The 27,118-nt window shown below is 44.5% G+C and overlaps 1 protein-coding gene and 1 pseudogene across 1 annotated transcript; one reads left to right on the top strand and one right to left on the bottom strand.

Moving 5' to 3' along the window:
* On the bottom strand, nt 1-27,118 carry LOC134563381 (heparan-alpha-glucosaminide N-acetyltransferase-like; annotated as a pseudogene).
* LOC134563467 (uncharacterized) lies at nt 12,482-16,294 on the top strand. Its single transcript, XM_063421386.1, has one exon. The coding sequence runs from the start codon at nt 12,482-12,484 to the stop codon at nt 15,761-15,763; it is 3,282 nt and encodes a 1,093-aa protein (XP_063277456.1). The 3' UTR covers nt 15,764-16,294.

A 27,118-nucleotide genomic window follows, 5' to 3' on the forward strand; every position in this document is an offset into this window, starting at 1 on the left:
TCAATCAAAGTCCCCAATGCCCCCAGGACCAAGATAGCCCCTAGGACAGAGGCAAAGAGGTTGTAGCACAAAGTGTTACAGTCCAGCTGCACAGCAGCTGGCCCACTGACCCAGCACACTAAATGCTCAATGTTTTCCCAGGCTAGAGGCACACATTGATGGCATTGCAGTGATCATATATTGCTGTACACAGACTTCAGGGAGATTTTAATCATCTTCTTTAAATAGAAAGAAGAATGACATCACCTGTATAACACCTGGTACCTTAGTGCCAAAGTAAAGAAAGTTTTTTTCACATGATGGATGCTTCTTTTAACCCTGCTGGCCTGAAAGCTCTTCCCTTCATTCTTTCCCTATGGCTAATAAATTGTACCTTCTACTCAGTAGAAGAGAACCAACATGATACCCCACATTAAGTTGTCCAAGTGCACGGTCTTACCTGGGACAATCTGGCACAGGTAACAAGAAGGTCAGGCAGAGCCAAATTGTTTCTAATACCAGAATAAAAATCCACTGTGGCCAGTAGGGGAAAATATCCTGCAGAGCAGGGAATCGTCCTTCCTGCATGAGGTGGAAGGAGGGGGTGTTAGCTGGCAAATAAAAGCCATGCCCTTGGGGACAACCTGTACTTCCTGGCAGGCAGTCTTGTACCCCAAATACAAGAGGGAGATGTCATTACAAAACTGGGTTCTACCAATAGATCTTTCATTTTCACAAGCAATTTCCAGACACTTACTTGGGGCAGGGGGAAGGAACAAAACAAACAAAAGCCCTTAATTTTTTTAACTTGGAAAATGTCAAAAGGAACTTTGATTCATGAGTAGAACAAAAGCCTTTTGGGAAAACAGACTCTAGAGAGGCCAAAACCCAGTATTACTTTCCCCTGCTGTGAAAAAATCTTGCCAAAATTAACTGGACAAAATGCAGACTACAGGATTCAGCGTAGAGATGCCTGTCCCTGGGCTTCCTTGGCAGTGGAAAAGTCATCAGAATTATCTTAGAATGCCTGTTTTTAAGCACCATCTGAATGGATTGGTGAAATCCTCAAATACAGTAAAGCTAGATGTGACAAAATGCAGACTGGGACACTGAAGGGTGCACATACCCAACATTGACCCTTTCCAGGTCACACTGCACTACACATCAAGTAAGGTGTTACATGTTTTCTTATCATTTCTCATGTGTTCTTTTTGCCCAAACGAGCAAAGGCTCCCAAACCCTGCTCCAGTATCAGTTCAGTTGTCATTTCCCCACAACTCACCCAAGTCCCACTATCAGCTCTTGTAAACAGGAGTTCAAGAGCAACCACCAGGTATGTGAATCCCAGCCTCTGGAGCACCCCTGGAATACGCAGATTATCCCAGGACACTGGAAAACATGCAAGCAATGTGAAAGAGGAGCAGACACAGGCTCTGTTGTAAATACAAAAGTGACCCTTCTTCAGGGAGAGCTGAGATCCACTGCTCATGAGGGACACCTCCACTCTGCCATCCCAATTTTCTGTACATCATAATCCTGGGATAGTCACTAAGACGATCAACAGTGGTTGGCACAAGAGTCTAACAGAGAGAATTGCATCAGTGCAGAACTGAACAGCACTCCACGAAATACCATCAAACTGTTGACACCATTTCTGCAACAGCCCAGCCAAGGAGGCAGGAACAAGTTACAGAAATGCAAGGAAGAGAGCAAGTTCCACTCACAAGGTCCAAGGCAGTAACTGGGATTCACAACTATGATTCCCAGCAGAATTAGCACAAAACTCCTCCAGAGGATTTTTCTAAGCACCTTCCACTTGGAACTTCCCTACCTCAGCATGGAGCCCAGTGCCAATGCTATAGATGTCCCCATGATGAATACAAACCTGGAGAACAGAGCAGATGGGAAATGGAGCTGACAGATGTCTCATAACATGTATGAGTAACAGCAAACACTAAAGCTGACAGAGCGGCCTGCATTGGCCCAACAGAGATGCATGCACTGAGTGAAACTGAGTGATTTTATTTCCTCTGATTGCTCGGAATTTCCAGGCGTCATGGGTTGGCACTGGCCAGATGCCAGTGCACCCATGAATATATGTTTTTCCTAACAACTACCGTGGGATGTGATCAAGAACAGAGCGGAGCAGGCTCAAAACTTGGAAATAGAAAGAAAACTTTATTAAACTACATAAGAACAGAAAATAGAAAAGAAAAAAACCCTAAACACACAAAAACCAGAAATGAAAACCTCCCAGAACATTTCTTCTCCTCCCCCCAATTTCCACCCTTCCACACTCCAACTTTTAACATTTACACGTTACCCTCCATCTTACTTGCTTAAACCAAAACCCTGGGTTCCCAAAGTCATCATCACTCAAAAAGAACCAATCTTCAATTCAGCACGGGAGAGAGGAGCCTCGGACCATAGACCCCCCACAGGAAACACAGGTCCACCCTCCCGTGTTCCCATGTCACCCATGACACTGCTCGGAGAAGTCTGCCAGGATGACACCCTCCTTTCCATGTCCACTGCTCTCAACACTGTCCATGGACCAAAACCACATATAGGGCTCTTTTAAGGATGCTTGGCCAAGTACCAAAAACCAGCCATCTTCTCATTTCGGGACAGCAGTCCCCCCCATTTTCCCCTGGGGCCGAGGGTTCCAAGAACAGAGATCTTCATCCCTCAAGACAGAGGGCGCCACCACACCCTCTTCCTCTCTTCTCTGTTCGCTCCATTCCTACAGTGGCAAATCACTGCCACAAAGTCTTTAGTTCGAGCCAACTGCATCCACCCAAATACAGTCTTATGTTCAGGAAAATTCTGGTTCAGTCTATGGCTAACATTATGCAAGAAAAGTCCAGCCCAAAAAGCCACTCTTCATCTCTGCCCATCTGGGATCCTTTTCATCTTCCTTTGACATCTCAGTCCCAGGCTGTCTCTCTCTCTTCTCTCAAACTACCAGCCAAGAGAATCAATGTCTGGAAAAAGTTTTTTTCTGCCTCAGAAAGAGTTGAAAGTCTCTGGCTCCTGGCAGGGCCACAGGCTCAGGCACTCCCCCACACAGCCGGGCACTTTTATCCCAGGGTGGGGGGGGGGACGGGGGGACGGGGGGGACAGGAATGGAAGGCACCTCCACAGTTCTCCACCCTTCCATTCTGGAGGGGGCTGGCTCAGCTCCAGTCCCTTTCACTCTCTTCTCCTCCCCAGGGCACCGGCCTACCTCAGCCTGGCCACATGGTTTCCCTCCCCCTCCCCCACCCAGCCTTGTAAGCTGGACAGGGGAGGAGGAGAGGATGAGTGCTCTTCTGAAACCAGAACCAAAAAGGAAATCCCTCTGGAAGTCCTTTCTTTTTAACCCCTTGTGTTCTCAGAGGCATGTCCAACCTCTCAGTGGCTACTCCAGGTGCCAGCATACAACCTGACCACTGATTGGTTTGCCCACAACTTCCTGGAAAACTCACTTCCCCCTCAAACCAGGACACCAGGCTACTGAGCTTGCACTATGGGACACTTCTACCTTTTTTGGTGGTCAGTTGAGGTAGGGTTGTAATTGCAGTCTGTTTTTTTTCCAGCAATTCATGTGCTACCTCTCAGGGTTGCTGTTCCCTGGGAGTCTCCTCGGGGTTGATGTTCCCCAAGGTAATAAGGTTTTTCGTCTTCTCTTTGCCCTAAGTGTTTCACACCGGAGGCAGAGACGACAAGCTGAGTCCTCCAGTGCATGTTTCCAAGGTTGTTTATTCTTCATTATGTCTCAGTTCTTTCTCAGCTCTGCCAGGCCTCCCTGGGCCTCCCACGGCTGACTGGGGCGGATCAGAGAGCCCCGCACCTTATGTACGGTACCCTTGACCCAACCACCGTCCAAAACGTACTTTTTATTTACAAAATTTTACCAATGCCTACTACCTATGCTAACATGTCGTTTCTACTCTAAACCAATCTCAAAAATCCAGCTCAGCAAAAGATGGGGGACGAGAGCAAGAACAAGGAGCACAGGGGCCACTCCCCAATTCCTCCATCTTGTCTCTTCAACCCCATATACTAAAAATCCTAGATTCTACATTTACATTCTATGATAAAATAAATACTACTTCTTTTGAATTCTCTCAGCTTGTGATTCTTCATACAATGTGGGCATTCACTCCCATGGCCAGGGATCAGAGGCAGTGTCCTCCTGGGCCCTGTGTGAGGCTGGTTGACCCCCTTGTACAGATCCCAGACCCCCCTGTCCGGTCTCCAAACCCTCCAGGGTGGCCAGAGGGATGTTCTAGACTCCGACAGCTACCAAAAATTCCATTACCCAAAATTAAATTAGCATCTTCAGAACAGTCAAACACCAGCTTCCAATCTATGATTCAAATTCAAAACTGACTCACTCCTCCCCTCCAGATTACGTTCACAGTCCAAGTCCAGCTCCCTATTCCAACAGAAACCACAGCTAGTGTAGAGAAGCATGTTAGGGGCAGATGGGATAATTGCTTCCCCATAGGACCATTCTCTGGTTATAGAAATATTAGCTTAATCCAAAATTTATTTGGCTCTTTTATCTATGGATACACACCAGTCCAGCTTCAAATCTTGCCAGACTGGCAGCTTTTAACACAGTGGCATGGCACTGAGCTTCTCAGGGATATTGCACTTCCTCTGGCAGGGTAGCCCTGGGCCTTGTGTGTGGGAAGAAGGAGGATGTGGGGCACCAAAACCACTTAGCTCTTCTACTGGGTCATAAGGGTTAAGGTATTTGTACAGGCAGATTCCTATTAACTGTTTAACATGAATTCCTCCAAATACATTTCCACATGGAGGCAAGGTGCAAAGTTCCACCTGCAGTGTTTCATATAAAGAATCACTTGATACAAAAACTATTCTTCAGGAAAACTTACCATGGAAATACCAGATCTGCCACTGTTAATCTTATAGAGAAATATGAACGAGCACGTTATTCACCTTGAACCCTCCTCAAATGTAACAATATTATTCTTGATTTTCTAGAGGAATTGCAGGCTGCTAGCAATTATTCATGTCCCAAAATCTAAAACATGTTATAAACAAAACTTACAAAGAGCAAATCATCTTGCTTCACTACATTTGCCACTCTTCAAGAATAGGATCAGAACTGATTGCTGTGCCTTGGGAAAGATTTCAGGGATGGGATCCTTGCTATTCCCCACTAGGGCATTATAATGCTTGACTTCATCCCCATCAGCTTACCAATCAAGGCATCATGTTTTTACAGCATTAAGCAACATCAGCAACACAAGTTAAAGATATGACCCTGTGTTGTGGTTGGGGGGGGGAGGTGAATTTTTTTAGGGGGATGTAGGCAGGCCAATCAGTGATCAGGTTTTCTGCTGGCACTTGGATTGGCCACTCGGAGGTTTGGACACGCTTCTGAGGACACAAGGGGTTAAAAGCAGGACTCCAGCAGGGTTCAGCCTCTTTTTTTGGATTCCGGTTTAATCAGACAGACATCTCAGGCCTCCTCCCCCCACCTAGCCACGAGGCTGGGTGGGGGAGGGGAAACACGTGGTCGGGCTCAGGTAAGCTGGAGCCCCGGGGGGACAGGGAAGAGAGTGAACAAGACTGGGAGCTAGCCCCCATCCAGGATGGAGGGGTAGAAAACTGTAGATCTGCCTTCCGTCCTGTCCTGTCCCCGCCCCCCCCCCTCCCCCAAAGAGAGAGACTGCTGCTTCAGAGTTTCGAATATCAACAGCAGCTAGCAGCGAAGAAAGAGCGGGGGCAGGGGAGAAGTTCCTAACTGTGTAAAGAAATGCCGAGTCCAGGACCCTGCTAGGAGCCAAGAACTGTTGGCTCTTTCTGAGGCAGAAAGAGACTTTTGTCAGACATTGCTTCTCATAGCTGGTGGCTTCAGAAGAGAGAGAGAAACAGCTCGAGACTGAGATGATGAAAGAAGATGAAGAGAATCCCAGGTGGGCAGGGATGAAGAAGAATAGCTTTTTGAGCTAGACTTTTCTTGCATAATGTTAGCCATAGACTGAACTCCAGTCTCTTTGAACATAAACTGCATTTTTGGGTGGATGCCGCTGGCTCAACTGTGCTACAGTGACTAGCACTTTAAGAGTGGAGGGAACAGAGAAGAGAAGGGAGAGAGTGTGGTCGCGCCCTCTGCCCGCAGAGAAAAAAAAAAAGCCCTCAGCCCCAAGGGAAAGATGGAGAGAGCTCAGCATGAAAGCATCCTTAAAAGAGCCCTGTATGCAGTTTTAGCCTATGGACAGTGGTGAGAACACTGGACATAGGAAAGAGAAAGTGACCCCTAGCAGACTTCTCCGGGCGGTGCCACGGGTGACATGGAAACACACTAAGAGTAGACCTGCGTTTCCTGAAGAGCAGTCTGTGGTGCAGGAGAGACTCCTCTCTGCTGAATTGAAGATTAGTTTGTTGGGTTTTTTTGAGTAGTGATTGTTTGATTTAAAACCCAAGGGTTTAGTCTATGGAGGGTAATGTGTAAAGGGTAGAAACTGGGAGAAGAGGTGTTCTGAAAAGTTTTTATTTCTGTCTCTCTGTGTGTTTAGAGTTTTCTATCTCTGTTCTTATGTAATGTAATAAAGTTTTGTTTTTCTGTTTTCAAAGTTTAAGCCTTCTCTGCTCTGTTCCTGATCACATCCCACAGTAGTTATTAGAGAAAAAACATATATTCATAAGTGCATTAACATCTAGCCAGTGCTAACCCATGACACCCTGTATCACAAATGGAAAGGCTACACACAGACTGTGATGTGAAACCATCCTGTCACTGCATGACAAGGAGAACCATACACTGCTTTGCCCACTAACAGGCAGATTCCCTGCTGAGGCAAACCAGCACCGCATCCCAGCCTTCAGCTAAGTAATAGCTTGCTGCAGCAGCTGCAACACCAACCATTTCTAGACACTGCTGCAGTTAAAACCCAGAGTGATTGTCTCAATTGTACTTTACCATTCCAACTCTCGTTTTTGAAGAACCAGTATTTTCCTCCTCCATAGTTAATAAACACCATAATTACAAGAGAGAGCCTAGAAAGACAACAAAACCACAAAGTATCACATGTGGATGAAATGCATATGTATGAACACAAAGTTAATGATTACTACTTCCACTAATGCATTTCTAACTCTGAGATTTGATTTATTTCATTTTTAAAGCAAGATTTCCAGCTTTATCAACCAGTAAGCTGTGTTTCAAAAATCATGGGTGGTGGTGAACCAAAGCAAGCTCCTTTGCATAGCATTTTCACACTGAACACGTTCTTTTGCACACCCTGCCACAACTTTAACATTTCCTCAAATTAGATCAATTACAAAGCATTTTGGAAAATCTGAGAATTAAAATCTTGATTAACTTTCAAGTAAAACAGACCACCTTGAACTGTCCATCTGCTATATATTGCCATACATTGTCAAACCTCCACTGGAAAAATCTCATTCCCTTTGAAAGAGCTGCTTTTGAGCAAGCTCTTATGCTCACCCTCGGAAGGTGTCAAGGGAACGCAGCCGCTGCTGAGAGCCTGTGCTCCACGATTGTGGGGCAGGATCACAGTTAATGGAGTCTGTTGTCTTCAGGGATCCGAGCTCCTTTGGGGAACAAGCCAGACACATGAAGAGCAAGTCAGCAGCTGCACCAGCTGACTAGGGAACAAAGGATAGTAAACTGCAAACTTTCACACACACTCTGTCTTTATTCTCCTCATCTTCCTTTTGTCTACTTCTAACCTCTTCCTGGCTTTACCACATTGCAATAATGTCTGCAGATGCTCCAGACTCTACCTTTGACCAGGTAGAAACAATAATGCAGTGAAATGAGCCTGTGCTTGAGACTCATCAGAGCTGGGTCCCCTCCAAATCAGCCAGAGACTTGCCAACACTATGAGTACTGCTTTACAACAGAGCTGAGCAGATCCATTTGCCAGCTCTCAAACAGGACCTGCTCCAACCCATCAGCCCTTGTCTGACACCATGGAGTGTTGCCATGAGGTTTTTTCCTGGTTTGCCGAGCATTCATATTAAAGGAGAAATGTGCAGTTTCTCACGCTCATGAATGTAAACACAGGACCATGTTTTGTAAACACTGCCCTTGTTATGAATTCCTTCTCAAGGAGAAGGGGAGGTTGAATGACAGCCTCCTTGACCAATGTGGTGGGGAGGTGGGAATTCCATCCTCCAATCCACAGGCCTCATAGGAAATGTATAAAAGTGGGTTTTTGTAAATAAACTTCGTCTTCTGCCCTGCATGCTCTGTCCACCCAGATCTGTCTCCCCAGTCTCATTTCTGGTTAGGCCTCGAGGTGATAATGGAGAGACTGTTTCGAGAGCTAAACCAGTGGAAAATCAATCCTTTTAAACACAAGAGTGGCTTCTTTGCAACTGGGTTCCCAAACCACTCTGATCAGACCCAGTGACAGATAAAGAAGGAGACATCACTATATCCCAGTGATAGAGATGAACTACAAGAATTGCTGTAGAGCTCTGCTTCCAAGTCTTTTGATTCTAGACAGGTTTGGACCTCTTAGATATGAAGTCCAGACTGTGATGAACTATCTACATTCTAGTATAAAATGAGGATCACAGAAATTCCAGTACTAGGGGTGCCAGAGAAATTCTGAGTTTGTTTTTTTGCTAAAATTTCTGCTGTGCTGGAAGCAGCCATGAAGGCTGTGATTTCCCTTACACTGACTATGTCAGAAGAGGACAGTATTTTCACCAACACATTTCTTTCAAGGGAACTAAAGAGGGCACAAAGCTGTATGTTCAAAATTTGCAAGAGCTTTACAGGGAATCCACTACACTTGCATGGAAACACAGTCTAGCACTCTCCATTGACATAAGATTGCCTATCTAACATCAATACAAGATTTGCTAAGGGGAAAACAAACAAGGGGAAGATAATTAGCAATAAACAAGCCTCCAGATGTCCAGATAGTATGTATTTCTCAGAGATGAAAACACTACAGAATGCAAACTAAAGATACTGTGGTCACTCACAGAGTTAATCATACGATCAGTTGCTCTGGGATTCAGTTTCTTGTAAACCCAGTTTCTGACTGGATCAATTCTGAAAATAAGTAACAGTTTAAAACACAAAAAGAAGCCAAAAGTACTTTATAGTTAATTTCACCTTGATAGAAGCTATTTAGCAGCATAAAACAGAAGTTTGGACAGTTCCTATTTCTGTTTTCACAGCTCACATAGGTAATACTGTGATTCAGCCAGCACCTAGGATCTCAGTTAAGTCCAGCTGTGGAAATACACTGACACATGCTCATGTTTGGGTGTTTTATTCTCGAGTTGCTTACAAGCAAGGATGACTTACACCATTCGGTAAAGGGTAGAAGGTTGCATTTGTTACATGCACTTTGGTCCCACTGCCTTGGATTACTGATCCAGAGCTAGACAAGGAACAAGGGACATGAGGGTGCAGCAGGGTGTATGTGAGCTTACAGTGAACATCAGTTGCTCTGCACACAAACTACCAAGGCTGCAAGATATCCCTCGAGTGAAATCGCATCACTCTGCATTTCTGGCCACATGTGCCACAATGTGCACAGGGATCTGATCTGCAAGGAGGGCTACAAGTAGGACTCCAAAGTATTACCACACTGAGATGCATGGTCTTAAACTGGCACATGCAAGGAGGAAGTTCACTTACTTCATTAGAAGGCACCCAGCAATCACGATAGCAAGGATCCCCATGTAAACCAGGAATGATGCCTTAGGGCTGGGTTTTTTCTGTTTGTCTGATAGCACTGAGTGGTGCTAGGATCTTCACGGTGTGATGGGGGTAGGGCGGCCTGTTTCAAGGACATTGTCTCTAAGCTCCAGGCCCGAGTATAAACAACCTGGAAGAGAAGGGCAAGTCGAGAGGGGGGTGTTTGGTGATTCGGGGTTATTGATTGGACGGTGCATTGCTATATGCAAATGAATGGAAACTTGTAAAAGGGGTAAGACCTGGGGACAAGCCCCTTTTCGTCTCCATCTTGGGAATATTCGGGTTGGGCCACCTCTGTGGGTCCGGAGACGCAAGGGCATGGGCTTGAATAAACACTCATTTTGTTCCTTTCACTCTATTTAGTCTCTGTTTCAGCCTCAAGGCATCAGTAATTTTGGCGAGCCAGGCAGGAGAAGGAGGCGTCTGGGAAATCTTCTGTGGACCAAAAGAAGGCAGCACCCCCCCCCTCCGCCCGCCTTCACCCTGCCAGCAGAGGTCCAGAAGTGCCGGAGCCAAGAACCTTTGAAACAGAGGCACGTGAGTGAATAAAGGGGGGTACTAGAAATATTTGTTTTGTTCTTTGTTGTGAATATCAGAATGGGCTGTGTGTTCTCTGGCGAAGGGGATAATGATATCATCCCGAGAGATAGCCCTCTGGGATTGATAATGAAAAATTGGGTGTATTTGGTCGGGGAGGAATCGGGCCTTTCCATGCCTAAGCTTATTAGGCTGTCGGAGAGGATGTGGCCGACGTATCGATTAGATAATGGAAAGACCTGGCCTAGATTTGGGAGTGCAGATCCAAAATTGATATCAGATTTGATGTCCTGCCTGCGCTGGGACAGGGCTTTTGAGGAGTTAAAATATGCTCGGCTCTTTATGGTGTTGGCTTGCGAACAGGACTTGGGTGATAAGAAAGAAAATATATTGGTCTTGGAGGGTAAAAAGAAAAAACTGACCATTAACAACATGTATAGGAACCCAGGGGAGGCAGAGACCGATCTGATTGCACCTGCCATGAGGGCAGGGCCGGTCCCAGCCGCGCTTGCAGCAGGCTCGGGCCAAGGGGCGGCCCCTTCCCTGCCGTCCCCTCAGTCACCGTCGCAAAGGGGGGTGGCGGCGGGGGGGCGGGAGGCTCGGGTCAGGCCCCGGTCGGTGAAGAGGGAGGAAGGCGCGGACCGGCAGCGACGGGCACCGTCCCTGTCGCCACCTCCTTCGCCACCCCAAGGGGCGGGGAAAGGGGGGAGAGACTGTGGGGCTGTCCAGCCGCCCAGAGAAGGCAGGCAGAGGGGTAGAGCCTTTCACGGAGACAGCAGGGAGGGAACTTCCCGAAGGGGGAGGGGTGCCTCCCCCGTCCTTAGGCCTGTGAGTTACTATAGCAACCCCGAAGGCCAAGGAGCTGCCTCCGGGGACGATACCTTCAAGGACAGTAGACATGCAGCACAGAGGGTTTGCCGGAGCAAGTCTTGTGTGACTCTTTCCAGAATTGGGACTAGCCGAGCTGGGCAACTGGTTACAACCGAGTCTGACAGCTCTGAGGGGGAAGAAACTGAGGACGAAACTGATGAGATCAGCGCTGCCCCAAGTAGGCGAAGGAGGGGAAAGATAGCAAGAAGAGCGATTAGAGAGCGGAGCCCAATTGCCCGACGTACTAGGAAAAAAGAAAAAGAAAGAGAGCCAGTTCTGCAAGCTCCGCTGAGACAAGCTGTCGGTAATCAAGGGCCAGTATATGTGAAGGTCCCATACTCCCTCATAGAGTTAGAACAGTGGAAAACCACTGTGGGGAAGTATAAGGAGAACCCAGATAAAGTAGCACAACTAGTAGAGCGAGCTGTTAACTCCCAAAATCCTGATTGGGTTGATTTGAATTCTATGTTAGACACATTACTTGATCCTACTGAGAGACGAATGGTTAATAAGGCCATTACTACTTTCGTGGAAGGGGGCATAGCTAGTGGGCTGCTTCAAGGTACTGTCACTCAGATATTTCCGCTTGAAAATCCAGAGTGGGACCCGAATGTACCAGGACAGATGGAAAGGTTAAAACGATACCAAAACCTTGTGGTGTATGGGTTGAAGCATGGTGTTCCTAAAGCTATAAATTGGTCAAAACTTTATGAAGTGAGGCAAAATTATGATGAATCACCTACTGATTTTTTAAACAGGTTGAGAGAAACTGCCATCAAATATACTGATTTAGACCCTGAATCAGGTGATGGGAAGGCACATCTGGTTTTGCTGTTTATGGGTCAAGCTACAAATGATATAAGAAGAAAACTGCAAAAGATAGAGGGAGTTCGAGATCTAGATAAACTTCTAGAAGTGGCCTGGAAAGTGTTTCGAGATAGAGGTCCAAATGAGAGAGGTAAATTCCAACCTGGTAAGAAGGCAGCTCAGGAAAAGCCATTCAAGAAAGCTCCCCCTGCAGAAAAAGACCAGTGTGCATATTGTAAGAATGTGGGGCACTGGAAAAAGGACTGTCCAGTGTTGAAAGGAAAATCCTCAGTCCCCCAACTCCCAGTAGTGCAAACTTCAAGCGGCTCAGGATCTGAATGATGGGGACCGAGGGTTAACCCCCCAGCAGAGCCCTTGGTTATAGCTAAGCTGGGGAATGAAGATGTTAAATTTCTGGTAGATACTGGAGCCGCCTACTCCGCGTTAAATACTTTAAAAGGGAAACTGAGTCACGATACTGCACATGTTATCGGTGCAACCGGGGTAAGCGAAACACGGCCTTTCTTTGAACCTTTAGACTTTAAACTGGGAAAGCATTTGGTAAACCACCAATTCCTCTATATGCCTACCTCCCCTAGACCATTGATGGGGAGGGACTTACTAGAAACATTGGAAGTAGAAATTAAGTTTAAAAAGGGAAAGGGTGTACAAGTTATAATACCTGAATCTAAACTTATTGAAGTTGCTGCACTTTTTGTGCAGGAAAGACATAATGAAATCCCCGCTGAAGTTGAGAAGGAGGTAAATCCAATAGTGTGGGCTGGTGATATCCCAGGAAGATCCAAACGTGCAGAACCAGTGATCGTTACACTCAAACCAGGAGCTACACCAGTAAGGCAAAAGCAATACCCTTTGAAATTAGAGACCCGTAAAGGACTAATGCCTATAATTGAAAAATTCTTAGAACATGGTTTATTAGTGCAATGTGAGTCAAAATTTAATACTCCCATTTTAGCTATTAGGAAAGCTGATGGTAAGAGTTACCGATTAGTACAAGATCTAAGAGCGATTAATAAGATTACAGAGGACATACACCCAGTAGTAGCCAATCCCTATACTCTTTTGACTGCGCTGACAGACGAGTTAGGGTGGTTTACTGTGGTGGACCTGAAGGATGCCTTTTTTTGCATTCCTGTGCATAAAAACAGCCAAGAGCTTTTTGCTTTTGAGTGGGAAAACCCTCAGACAGGGAGAAAAAGTCAGCTTACCTGGTCAGTGCTACCACAGGGTTTTAAGTCCTCGCCGACTCTATTTGGAAATCAGCTAGCAAAGGAATTAGAGGACTGGAAAAGACAGGAGCCAAAAGCAGTTATTCTACAGTATGTAGACGACATCTTGATTGCCGCCGGAACCAGAGAGGACTGTATACAACTTACTGTAAGTTTATTAAATTTTTTGGGACTGAGTGGGTATAGAGTTTCAAAAGACAAAGCACAGATTGCTAAAGAAACGGTAGTTTATTTGGGGCTTGAGATTTTTCGTGGACATCGTCAGCTCAGCAAAGAACGGAAAGAAGCCATCTGTCGACTCCCAGAGCCCCACACTACAAGGGAAATGCAAGCCTTCCTGGGAATGGTAGGTTGGTGTCGGTTGTGGATAGCAAACTATGGGCTGCTGGTAAAACCCTTATATGAAGCCTTAAAGGATGCTGAGAGAGGGATTATTATATGGACTGAAAAAAGCAGAGCAGCTTTTAAACAGCTGAAGCACTCTCTGATGTCAGCTCCGGCGCTGGGTCTGCCAGACTTAACTAAACCTTTCGAACTGTTTACATATGAAAGACTGAATATGGCTTTGGGGGTACTAGCACAGCGGCTTGGGAACCAACGGAGGGCTGTGGCCTACTTCTCTAAACAGCTAGACCATGTTGCCCAAGGCTGGCCAGGGTGTCTGAAGGCTGTGGCAGCCACTGTCATCCTGATTCAAGAAGCCCGAAAGCTCACCCTTGGGCAACACATTGTGGTGTATGTACCCCATGCTGTAGAAGCTGTACTTGAGCAAAAGGGGGTACATTGGTTATCTGGTAGCCGGATGCTTAAGTATCAAGCACTGCTGCTAGAGCAGGATGACGTTACTTTGAAAACCACTTCTGTCGTTAACCCGGCTATGTTTTTGTCTCCCACGTTAATTGACGGTATGCCTGAACATGACTGCTTACAAACAATTGAAGAAGTCCATTCTAGTCGACCAGATTTGAAGGACAGGCCCCTAGAAGATCCAGATTGGGAACTCTTCACAGATGGGAGTAGCTTTGTGAAAAATGGTAAAAGAATGACTGGTTATGCTGTGACCACACAGGACAAGGTGATTGAGGCCAAGGCCCTGCCGGCAGATGTATCATCGCAGAAGGCTGAATTGATTGCGCTGACGAGGGCCTTAGACTTGAGTGAAGGAATGAAGCTAAATATATGGACTGATTCTAGATACGCGTTCAGTGTTGTCCATGCCCACGGAGCCATCTGGAAGGAGAGAGGACTTCTGAACGCTCAAGGCAATCCAATTAAACATGCTCAACAAATACTTGCTCTTTTAGAGAGCATTAAAAAACCCACAGGAGTAGCTATTATGCACTGTAAAGGTCACCAAAAAGGGAAAACTGTTCCAGAATTGGGAAACTGCTTTGCTGATAAAGTGGCAAGAGGAATTGCAGAAAAAGGTATCCTAGCAGTAATTCCACAAAAAGAAATTGATTTATCTGAGTTTACCCCAAAATATGATCAAGCTGATCATAAACTAATTAAGTTCCTTAAGGCTAAGATCACAGAGAGTGGATGGGCTGTTACACCAGCAAATCAGGTTGTAGTATCATCCTTGATCCTTCGGGAACTAGCCCAGAGAGAACATGAAAACACACATTTTGGAGTTGAGAATCTTCTAAAACATTTAAAAAAGGTAGTGATAGGGAAGGGAATGGCTGACATTGCACAATCAGTAGTGAGTAAATGTGAAATTTGTTGTAAAAACAATCCTGACACGAGGAAAAGAGTGGTGATAGGAGTAACAAAGGCAGGGGATCTTCCTGGGGATTACTGGCAAATAGATTTTGCGGAGTTACCACGTAAAGAGGGATACCGATACTTGCTGGTACTAGTAGACACTTTCAGTGGATGGCCGGAAGCTTACCCCTGTCGCACCAATATGGCTAGGGAAGTAACAAAAGTCTTGCTTAACCATATCATTCCAAGGTTCGGGGTTCCCTTGGGAATGTCATCAGATAGGGGACCACACTTCGTTGCAAAGGTGATTAAAGAGATCAGTCAAATCTTGGGAATTGCCTGGGACTTGCACACATCATATAGACCCCAAGCGAGCGGTAAAGTTGAACGTATGAATGGGACTCTTAAGACACAAATTAGAAAAATTTGTCAAGAGACATCTATGACATGGGTCCAAGCGCTGCCTATAGCCTTATTAAGAATTCGCATCCAACCCAGGCGAAGGGATAACATCAGTCCCTATGAAATATTGTACGGGAGACCCTATCAAATCCCACATATCCCAGGTGAGATTCATATGAAAGGGAAACTTGATTTACAAAGATATTTAATGGCTCTTAGTTCTACTTTGCAGAAGCTTCAAACCTATGTCGTGTTATCTAGACCCATAGGATTGGATACACCCGTACATCCTTTCCAACCTGGAGATTGGGTGTATGTTAAGTGGTGGGACAGTGATCCTTTCCAAGCAAGATGGAAGGGACCATTTCAAGTCCTGCTGACCACCTTCACCGCAGTAAAAGTCGCTGGCCAAGGACCATGGATCCACTACTCCAGAATTAAGGAGGCTTCCGCCCCTGAGACAATTGCAACAACAAAGACTGATGCAAATGATAATACGTTGTAAATGAATTCTTTTCTATGTTTAAGTACTGTTTTCTTTACATTTCCGACTGGGTAAGACATAATTTTGTTAGATACTCTTACTGTTAGATATATATTTTCCGCTAGATACTGGTTGCTATATAGGTAGAGACTCGACAAGGTAGAGGCCTTGTCAAGCCTCTAAAAGGGGGGAAACTGATGCCTTAGGGCTGGGTTTTTTCTGTTTGTCTGATAGCACTGAGTGGTGCTAGGATCTTCACAGTGTGATGGGGGTAGGGCGGCCTGTTTCAAGGACATTGTCTCTAAGCTCCAGGCCCGAGTATAAACAACCTGGAAGAGAAGGGCAAGTCGAGAGGGGGGTGTTTGGTGATTCGGGGTTATTGATTGGACGGTGCATTGCTATATGCAAATGAATGGAAACTTGTAAAAGGGGTAAGACCTGGGGACAAGCCCCTTTTCGTCTCCATCTTGGGAATATTCGGGTTGGGCCACCTCTGTGGGTCCGGAGACGCAAGGGCATGGGCTTGAATAAACACTCATTTTGTTCCTTTCACTCTATTTAGTCTCTGTTTCAGCCTCAAGGCATCAGGAAAGCTAAGAGAATAGCTACATGAAAAGAGAACACAACTCTATAAATGATCTAACAAAACCATTCAGCGACCTGGGCTTGGCCAAGCGTGACAAACACGACACAAAGCCCAACTCACCGATCATCATACCACCTTCTCCGTGCAATACACATTCCAGAGGAAAATAAAAACCCACAGCAAAACCCCCAAACTACCCAACACAAAAGCAGGCTAGTTTCAAAGTGCAGCTCAGTGACTCCACATCTCGGCATAAAAAGAGCAAAATAAAACCACATTGCATCACAAGACACTAGTGAGAGAACAGTTGATGTGCTGTGATGCATTCTGAAGAAGAAAGTAGAGATTTAAAAACAGCCTCAACATAAAGAAGATAGTGGAAAGGGCAATACACCTAGTTAGCAAGCATGGAGATTTTTTCTTTACAGTTAGGAAACTGGAAGGACTGAATAATGTAATGGAAAAAAATGGAACAGACATAGACAAGAGTTTGAAACAGTCCTGGATAAGAGATGAACAAAAGAGAACAAGGTCAGGTTTTTAATTTAAAAGTGCAACAACAAACAAAAATCCAAACACTGTGTCAATTGTTTCCCATTTTGTGAGAGAAGATAGAGGGAAGAAGAGGGAAGATTCTGTGTATATACATAAACATGCAGGGAAACAAGAACTAATATCTTTCTCCAGACACATATGCACTGATTTTTCTGTACTAAAGCCTGCTGGGCAGACAGTATATCATGTGAAGAGGCCTGATCCTGGTCAGGGCCTCAAGATGGGTGAATAAAACATAAGGAGGCAAGGATATTGAGAAAGAAGAAGAACAAGCCCATGACAACTCTTCAGCACAGCATGAGTGGCAGCACAGGCTTCTTAGGAAGCTGGTTCTGCTCAGACATGCGAGTTGTAGAATGAAAGGGAAAAACAGAGCTCTACATATGGAGGTAGCTGTTGATAGGGCCTTCACTGATATTAGGTCACAAGAAACAGTTTGGGTGCTTGTACTTAGGGTCTTTACCACAAGGGAGTAATTGCCAAGCTCTCCAAAATGATACTGAATCCTGCAAATGATAAAGGAAACAAAACTTGGTGAGCCACCCCCAGTACATGCAGGTACCACTGCAGCACTTAGGGGGGCTGTAAGCCTGAATGCTTTGGGAAAGGCAAGCCAAAAATGTGGACCAACGCTGTGATCTAGCACCGAACTTGCCTCTTCCAAGCATTTCCCTCCCCTAGCCCAACACCAATTCTTTACCACACATGCACTGCTAGCATTTGTCTTCTTGAACTAGAGACTCCCTGTAAGAGAAACCAGGTGCTTGCACATGCTGCCTCAATGAACACCGTCTTGGCTCCTGCTTGAACCTAGATCCTTTCAGCACAATTCCAAAGTACACCACTGTTACAGCAGTGGGGTGAAGACTGAGCTCTAGGTCTAAACAGCTGGGAAAAAGGAGGCGATGAGCAGGCAGTGTAGAGGCACATGGCTCCAAAGGGAAGAAAAAAAAAGCAACCAAACAAACACAAATACAGGATAGAGCTACCCATGTATTCCCTGGGGCTGGGCCATCTACTTGCAGAGATCTCTGTCACCCACAGAGATGTTAAGCAGCAGGGTGAGTGGATGCTGGGTATCAACCATTACCGATGCCGTGCCTGGTTTTCTCAGGCTCTCGTTGCTTGGAGGGACAAACGCCAGGAACTGATACAAGCACTGTGGAAGACGAGGATGAAGGGAGCTCATTAGTGCCAAAGGAAAGTGAAAGGGGGTTCTGTCTTGCATGGTGGCAAAGACAACGAAAGATGCCACGGGGCTGGAACATCTCCTGCTGTGGGAATTCCCTGTGTGAAAAAGGCATATTGTGTGTGTGTATCTCTACGCAGATATTTACTATATGTAATATGCTAGGTAGAAAAGTTATGCAATATTAACATTTTAAATAATATAGTAAATGTAGTTTTTAACATTGAATCTAAGTAAGAATTGTGTGTAAGGTATTTTTCCTTAGCTCAGAAGAAAAGAGAAGATAACCCGGAGATTTCTGCACAGAGAGAACAATTACAACAAGCCAGACTAAAACCCCTCTTGGATGTTTCAGAGGGAAAGATGCATATCTCCTTGAATCCACAGAAACCACCCTAGTCAAGCCAGGCCATGCATATCTCCTTGAATCCACAAAAGCTACCTGGTTAAGCCAGACTCCAAGATGCCAGGGGTTTAGCAAAAAGCTCTTAACAAATGGGCTTTTCTTAGATAAAGTATGCATAATCATTAAAGTTTGTCCTCAAAAATAGAGAGGCTTCTCCCTAACGGGGCCCTTCTCCTTCGCAGCCTTTGTCTGGGAAGAAGAGGGGACGGTAGTCCCGGGCTACCTTTTTTGCTCTTATTGTCTCATTATTTGTCCTGTGTCTGAAAGCTTTTTAAACTTTTATTATTGTATTAATATTTTTGTAACCAATTTTTATTCTTTATTAAATTTTCATAAATTTCAAAAAGCGAGTGATTGGCGTTTATCACAATTTGGTAGCAGAGGATGGTTAAAATACCCCCACTGCGGGTGCTGTGAGAGGATTAGAGCCAGGGAGACGCGTCCCGCCTGCATTAGGCGGCCTCGGCTCTGTTCCTTGCAGAGGACCCCAGAAAGGGGTAAGATCCAAGGACAAAAGGAGACAGTAAGGCAAAGAGAAGGGAAAGAATTCCCTAAAAACCGCGGTAACCAGCTCCTAACATCAAAGTGTACACGAAGAATAAAGACCCAAGGACAACGGAGTGGTAAGAATTGCTGGGATTGGGGGGGGGCAGCGTTTGGCATGGAACGGGGGCTGAAAGTGTGTGACTGAGAGGCGGGCTGGGGTAAAACCCAGACATTCCAAGTGAAAGCGGAGTCTTCTATGCTGCGTTTTCGTTTTCCCGAGAGGGAAACGGCCAGTACGAAGAGGAAAGTGAATGGTAAAAAGGAGTGAAAGAACCCCCCCGGGAAGAAGTGTGTGAAAAGGGGACCCTAAAAGCTTTTTGCTGGGTTGAGGAAATTATTCCAAGAACACCCAAGTTTATTGTAATAATAATCTGATGGGATTGAAGAAAATTCCAAGAACACCCAGGTTTATTGTAATAATAATCTGCTGGGATTGAAGAAATTTCCAAGAACACCCAGGGTTGATAACCAGCTGGATTGAGAAAAATTCTGAGACATCCAGGGTTATGTTAAATTCTGCAGAATATATGAAATAAATCCAAGAGCATCTGGGGTTGGGAAGAGAGAACCCCAACATTGCCAGATTGAGGGTTTTGTGAAATACATTATCTGGCCAGGTACTCTTAAAGAGTGTAAAAGTTGTGTGGGAAATAAAAGGTACCTTGTTGTTGTGATTGTTTGGTTGTGTGTGAGATTAAGTGAAAAATAGGGTGGAGTGAATGTAGATGAATGAAAGTATAGAAAGTGTAGATTTTTATTTTATTTTAAGCTTTATTATAGTTCCTCAGAGAAGGTAAATTGTATTAAGAAATAGTGTGAGAAAAAGGAGAAAAGTAGTTTTTGTAGGGGTAAAGGGAAGTTGAACAGAGATGGGGGGGGTTGGAGTAGAGAGAATATTGAAAAATGGGACAGAAATCCAGTAAAGAGAAGATAGGGAAGAAAAGAAAAAGTAAAAAACCATCCACAGAAATTCCTCCAGACAGCCCACTGGGAATCATGTTAAATAATTAGAAAAAAACCCCTTGTACAAGGACAAAGGATAAAGTAAAGATGATACAATTTTGTATGCTAGAATGGCCAAGAGAGAAAATAAGATCTGATTACGTTTATTGGCCTAGATATGGTTCCTTTGAAAAATAGATTTGTCAGGCTTTAAATGAATTTATAAATTCAAAGGAACAGAGTGATTTAGAAGAAAGTAATTACGCGGCCTGTTGGACTGGAGATTATAGGAAAATAAAAATTTTTAAAGTAACAGAAACCCCTGGAACAAAGCAAGGGAGGAAAACAGGGAAAGGGAAGGAAGGGGAACAGGAGAAAGGGGAACAGGAGAAAGGGGAACAGGAAAAAAAAGAGAGAAAAGGAATGGGACCCTCTGCAGTTTCTACCCCCTCCTTTTCAAAGCACGCCTGCATTGCCAGAGCCAGGACCCAGCGGGAGGTCTCCCTCGTCCCCAGTGTCGGAGCTCGTCCCCGCCCCAGCGTACACCGCGGGTCCCAGCTTGTCGTGTGGTCTCGCCCCGGTTCCCATCCCGGGCGCGGGTCCGCTTGGGGTGGCAGCCCCGGTGGTACCAGGTCCCCTTCCCCCCCCCCCGCCCCCGTTAGCGGCTCCCTGTCTGCCTGGGGCGGCAGGAGCGGGCTTTCTGACCCCTTCCTCCATAGTTGTAGGTCTGCACGCCTTTTCGCCCGCCACAGTGGCGGCGGCGAGAAGTCTCCCCTCCCTTTCTCCGCCGGTGGCGGCGGCGGGTTCGCCGGCGGCAGCAGTGGGGGAGGTTTTCCCTTCCCTTTCTCCGCCAGTAATTGCGGCGGACTCTCTCCCGCTCGCGGCGGCCGCCTGTTTCTTGCCCCTTTCCCCCGCAACCCCAGGTCCCCAAGCTTTTCCGCCAGCCGTGGGAATAGTATCGCCAGAAACGGCGGCAGGGGCAGCTCGACCCTTGCACGCCTCTCCTGTGGCTATGGGATCACCAGCCCTCCCATCCGCCACGGTGATGACGTGATCCCTCTGGGATACAAGTCATCCAATATGTAGATGATCTCTTGCTATCAGGAGAAGTAGAAGCTGAAGTCAGAGAGGCTACTATAAAGCTTTTAAATTTTCTTGGAGAAAAAGGATTGAGAGTATCAAAAGGGAAACTGCAATTTGTAGAACCAGAGGTAAAATATCTTAGACACTTAATAAGTAAGGGCAATCGGAAGCTCAGCCCAGAAAGAATTGCAGGGATATTATCCCTTCCCTCTCCCTCTTCCAAAAGGGAAATCAGAAAACTACTCGAGTTATTAGGATATTGTAGATTATGGATTGAAGGATACACACAGGCAGTAAAATTTTTATACAAAAAATTGACAGAGAGAGATGATATAAGATGGAACAAAGAAGATGAAGATAAATTAAGAAAACTGAAGTCAAAACTAGCTTCAATCCCAGCTTTAAGTTTACCCTCACTAGCAAAACCCTTCTATTTATATGTGAATACAGAAAAGGGAGTGGCTCATGGAGTTCTAGCTCAGGAGTGGGGAGGAGTAAAGAAACCAGTGGCTTATCTATCAAAAATGTTAGATCCAGTGAGCCATGGCTGGCCAGTATGTATTCAAGCTATAGCAGCTACTGCAATCCTAGTTGAAAAAAGCCGTAAACTGACTTTTAGAGGTAAACTAATTGTGTGCACACCTCATGCAGTTCAAAATGTGTTAAACCAAAAAGCTGAAAAATGGTTGACAGACTCTAAGATGTTAAAATATGAGGCAATCTTAATAGACAGTAACGATTTGACACTGGAAGTAAATAAGAGTTTAAACCCAGCTCAATTTTTATATAGAGAACCAACAGATAACTTAATACATGATTGTCTAGAAATTATCCAATACCAGACAAAGATTCGAGAAGACCTTGAAGACCAAGCCCTTTTAGAAGGAGAAATAATTTATGTAGATGGTTCTTCCAGATGCCTACAAGGAAAAAGAATGTCAAGATATGCAGTAGTTGATGAGAAGAACATGCAAACTATTGAAAAAAGGAAATTACCCTCAAACTGGTCAGCTCAAACCTGTGAATTATATGCTCTAAAAAGGGCACTAGAACACTTAGCACATAAAAAAAGTACAGTTTACACTGACAGCATGTATTGCTTCAGAGTAGTACATACCTTTAGAAAAATTTAGGAAGAAAGAGGGTTGCTTAATTCAAGAAAAAAAAGATTAGTGCATGAAGAGCTCATTCTAGAGGTCTTAGAAGCATTAAAATTACCTGAAGAGATAGCTGTAGTACATATTAGAGGTCACCAAAAGAGAGTAACTCCAGAAGTAAGGAGAAATAATTTGGCAGATCAAGAAGCAAAGGACACAGCAGAGAATAGAGTGGAAAGAGTAATGTTGATATTAACTACAAACGAGAAGAAATTAGAAATTCCAAAATTTAGTGAAACTGAGGAAAAAGAATTAAAGGAGATAAGAAGTGAACAAGATGAATCAGGGAAATAGAAACTTCCTGATGGAAGGCAATTACTCAATAAAATACCTATTAGAAGGATATTAGAAGACATGCATCAGAAAACTCACTGGGGTACCCAGGCTTTGTGTGATCATTTCTTAAGAAACTATGGGTGCATTGAGATTTATAGAGTAGCAAAAAGCGTAACTGAAAAATGTATAACTTGTCAAAGGATAAATAAGAAAGTAATGAGGAAAACCACCCGGGGAGATCGGAAATTAGCCCTTAGACCATTTCAAAGTATCCAAGTAGATTTTACAGAACTTCCTCAAGTTCAACGATGGAAATATATATTAATAATAACAGACCATTTAACTCATTGGGTGGAGGCAGTTCCCACTGCCAAGGCTACTGCTAATGTGGTAAGTAAAACCCTTTTAGAACAAATCATTCCAAGATATGGGATGGTTAATAGAATAGATTCAGACAGAAGAACACACTTTACATCAAAAGTGTTACAACAATTAATTCAAGCTTTAGAAATAAAATGAGAATTACACACCCCATGGCACCCACAAAGTTCTGGCCGAGTAGAGAGGATGAACCAAACTTTAAAAAGAACTTTAACTAAATTAATAGTTGAAACCCAAATGTCATGGGTACAATGCTTGCCTTTAGCATTACTGAGAATTCAAACACAACCCAGATCAGATCTGGGAGTGTCACCGTATGAAATGATGTTTAAGTTACCTTTTCTGACCACCAAACATGAAAATGCTACTTATGAAGTAGGGGAAAGGAGTGTTAAGAGATATATTAACACAATTGCAAAAACTCTTGAGAATTTAAGACTAAAAGGAATAATCCCTCAAACCACCCCTTTAGACTTTAAAATCCATAATATTCATCCAGGGGAGTGGGTATTAGTAAAAACATGGAAAGAACAATCTTTAACTCCACAATGGGAAGGTCCTTTTCAGGTATTGCTGACGACCGAGGCTGCGATCCAGACCAGGGAACGAGGGTAGATCCACGCCAGCAGAATCAAAGGACCTGTGGAAAAGTCTAAGGAGTGGACAATATCATCAGAACCGGGTGATACGAAATTAACTCTAAAACAGGAATGAGAGGTAATGAACTGGGGAGATCCGCATGATCCAGGAAACATACGCAGGATCACACCAGACTGGGAAGTTAGACCGAGTTTGCACCAGTGGTTTCAAATACCACCTGGGAAAACTTTGAGACACCTCCGGTACCCTCCCTGGGGAGGAATACTTCCACCACAGACAAGAGGATCGAGATTGTTTCAGACAGAAAACCCCTGCGTTCTGGCCTTAGCCTGTGATTTATATAAAGAGGAGGGTGAATTACAACCTCATACATTACCAAGCCAAATACCCTGTTTGATTCACCCAAATACTAGACATGCTAGTTGGTGTAAATGTGTTTGAGCTGTGGGAAAAATTAGTACTGTAGTTCACACAAACGACACCCTCGTTGCATAAAGTGTAGAGTGTCACCTGAGCCCCCTATCCAAGCAGAACTTAGAGCTACTGAAATAACTTAGTTGTGTAGTTGGGAATTATTAGTGCGTGTTGAATGGGAGATAGCTGAAAAAGAGTGGGAGACCACAGTCAAGAAGTGTCAAAAACGATTTGCCTAGAAATTAGCTAAGAGAAAGTGACAAGAGCCGAGAGGGCAAGACCAGATTAGCCTCTATAATCGCCACCGAGAAGATCACATACACCTGCTGTGGGTTGCCCCCCCATAGGCATGGGAGGTAAGAGTATAAGCCATACTAGACCTCTCCTGGTTCTGTCACTCATTTTCTGGCTCTTCCCTTTTGGGATGCCGACCAGGCCATGCTACAGGTGTTACCAAAAACTGTATATAGAAAGACACCGAGGCTCCTTCTTTATTTCTCACACTCATATCAACAGTCACTGTTATAACCCTTCCAAATTAAGAAACTGCATATACAATAGGAAAAAGTGTTGGATTGCGGAAAATTTAAGGGGAAGTGAATGTGCAAAAGGGGAGAAATAGATGTGTTTCACCCACATTACTAAGAGTAAAGCAAAGGATTTGGTAAAAGAAGAATTGATAAGCAAAAAAGCTAGGCCTGCACCATCACCAAAGCCTGTACCAATCTCGCTGGATGGTTTGTATAAGAAATTAGAACAACAATTAGAGAAAGAAATAGATATTTCACGGATGGGTAAAAATCTGTTTGTAGAATTAAGAGAAAGAATAAGTAAAGAACTTAACGTAACCAATTGTTAGGTCTGTAGAGGGGCTTTGATGTCAGAAAAATGGCCATGGAAAGGCAGCAGCTTAGGCCCAATCGAGCTCCTGAAGTGGAACCAAACAAGTATAAGGGAAGAAAATTGGCCAGGGAGATAAATTTTAAGTTCAGTAGTCATAGGGGAGGAATGTCTTTGGTGTGAAGGAAAAAAGTTCCTCCATGAAGTAAGAAAAACCCCCTGTAAAAGATACAAGGTTAGCAATAGAACCTCTGTATAGTAGATCCCAGAAGAACCTACCATGTACTGGACCCAGAAAAAAAAAAAAAAAAGAAATTGTAAATATAATAATAAAATCAGGCTTTTTCAATGTAATGATACAGGAAAAAATCCTTATGTTGGCATCCCAGAGATTTCTAAATTTTGAGAGAGTATAGATGAGCAAAAATTAGACTATTAAAAAGCTCCAGACAGTTTGTTCTAGAAATGTGAGAAAAGGGTGTATCCAAAACTCCCTCCCAAGTGGAAAGGGAGCTGTACTCTGAGTGTCATACAACCAGGATTTTTTCTTTTGCCCAGACCTGAAAGGGATCACTTAGGGATACCAGTTTATGAGGATCTAAAAAGAAGCAAGAGAGATGTAATTAGAAGATTCCAAAAATGGGGAGATGATGAGTGGCCCCCTGCACGCATACTAGAAACATATGAGCCAGCCACCTGGGCACAAGACGGGAGTTAGAGATATCGAACTCCCATTTATATGTTAAATCGTATCATAAGGCTTCAGGCAGTCATAGAGATAATAACAAACAAAACTGGTAGGGCAATGGAATTAATATCCAGGCAACAAACTCAAATCAGAGCCGCTGTGTACCAAAACAAGTTAGCATTAGATTACCTATTAGCTGAAGAAGGGGGCGTTTGTAGAAAATTCAATACATCAGATTGTTGTTTAAAAATAGATGATAATGGAGAAGCTGTCCTAGATATAGTCAATGATATCAGAAAAATCGCCCATGTACCAGTTCAGAAGTGAGAATCCATGCTAAATACCAGCTGGTGGGATAATGTGCTAGGAATAAAATAGTAGAAGAAACTAAGCTTTTTCCTCTTATGTGCTACAGCTAGTTTAATATTCCTTCCTTGTTTGATCCCTTGTTTTATCAGACTAATCACTAGTGTGGTTCAAGGTATGCAATTAGTGACCTTAGATCAAAAGATAGATACAACAAAAACAGTACAAAAGATGATAGTATTAAAGAAACAAAACAGAGTAGAAGACCCCCTCCAAGAAGCTAGACTGATTTATGAAGAAAATGAACATAGAAGAGATGCAAGAGAGCAATAAATATCACTCGAGCCAATTTATTATAAAAAGAAAAGAGGAGGGATTGTGAAAAAGGCATATTGTGTGTGTGTGTCTCTACGCAGATATTTACTATATGTAATATGCTAGGTAGAAAAGTTATGTAGTATTAACATTTTAAATAATATAGTAAATGTAGTTTTTAACATTGAATCTAAGTAAGAATTGTGTGTAAGGTATTTTTCCTTAGCTCAGAAGAAAAGAGAAGATAACCCGGAGATTTCTGCACAGAGAGAACAATTACAACAAGCCAGACTAAAACCCCTCTTGGATGTTTCAGAGGGAAAGATGCATATCTCCTTGAATCCACAGAAACCACCCTAGTCAAGCCAGGCCATGCATATCTCCTTGAATCCACAAAAGCTACCTGGTTAAGCCAGACTCCAAGATGCCAGGGGTTTAGCAAAAAGCTCTTAACAAATGGGCTTTTCTTAGATAAAGTATGCATAATCATTAAAGTTTGTCCTCAAAAATAGAGAGGCTTCTCCCTAACGGGGCCCTTCTCCTTCGCAGCCTTTGTCTGGGAAGAAGAGGGGACGGTAGTCCCGGGCTACCTTTTTTGCTCTTATTGTCTCATTATTTGTCCTGTGTCTGAAAGCTTTTTAAACTTTTATTATTGTATTAATATTTTTGTAACCAATTTTTATTCTTTATTAAATTTTCATAAATTTCAAAAAGCGAGTGATTGGCGTTTATCACACCTGCATGCTGCTCAAAGATAAAACCGAAGCGAAGCAACCTGACGAAGCCATGGGGAGACACCGGAGAAGCCGAGCAGCCCCGCCGCGGGCCGGGCTGTCAGATGTGGCGGCTGGGGAGTGACCCCCGTCCGGCACAGCCCCTCACCTGGTGGCAGGAGCCGGAGTGGGCGGCGAGGTTCAGGCCCAGGGCGGGCAGCTCATTGCGGACGAGCGGCAGCACCTGGTCCATCCGCCCCGACTGCCGCCGCGCCGCCGCCACACCGTCGCGGGGCCCAGGCTCGCCACGCCCATCGGGCTGCGAGAGGCCGGGCGCCATCAGCAGCGCGACCAGCAGCGTGACCAGCAGCGCGGCCGC

This window comes from Prinia subflava, chromosome W, assembly GCF_021018805.1.
Source record: "Prinia subflava isolate CZ2003 ecotype Zambia chromosome W, Cam_Psub_1.2, whole genome shotgun sequence".
Lineage (NCBI taxonomy): Eukaryota > Metazoa > Chordata > Aves > Passeriformes > Cisticolidae > Prinia > Prinia subflava.

What these genes read in the sequence shown, in the direction of transcription:
- LOC134563467 (XM_063421386.1), top strand. Translation starts at nt 12,482, where the DNA reads ATGCCTACCTCCCCTAGACCATTGATGGGGAGGGACTTACTAGAAACA.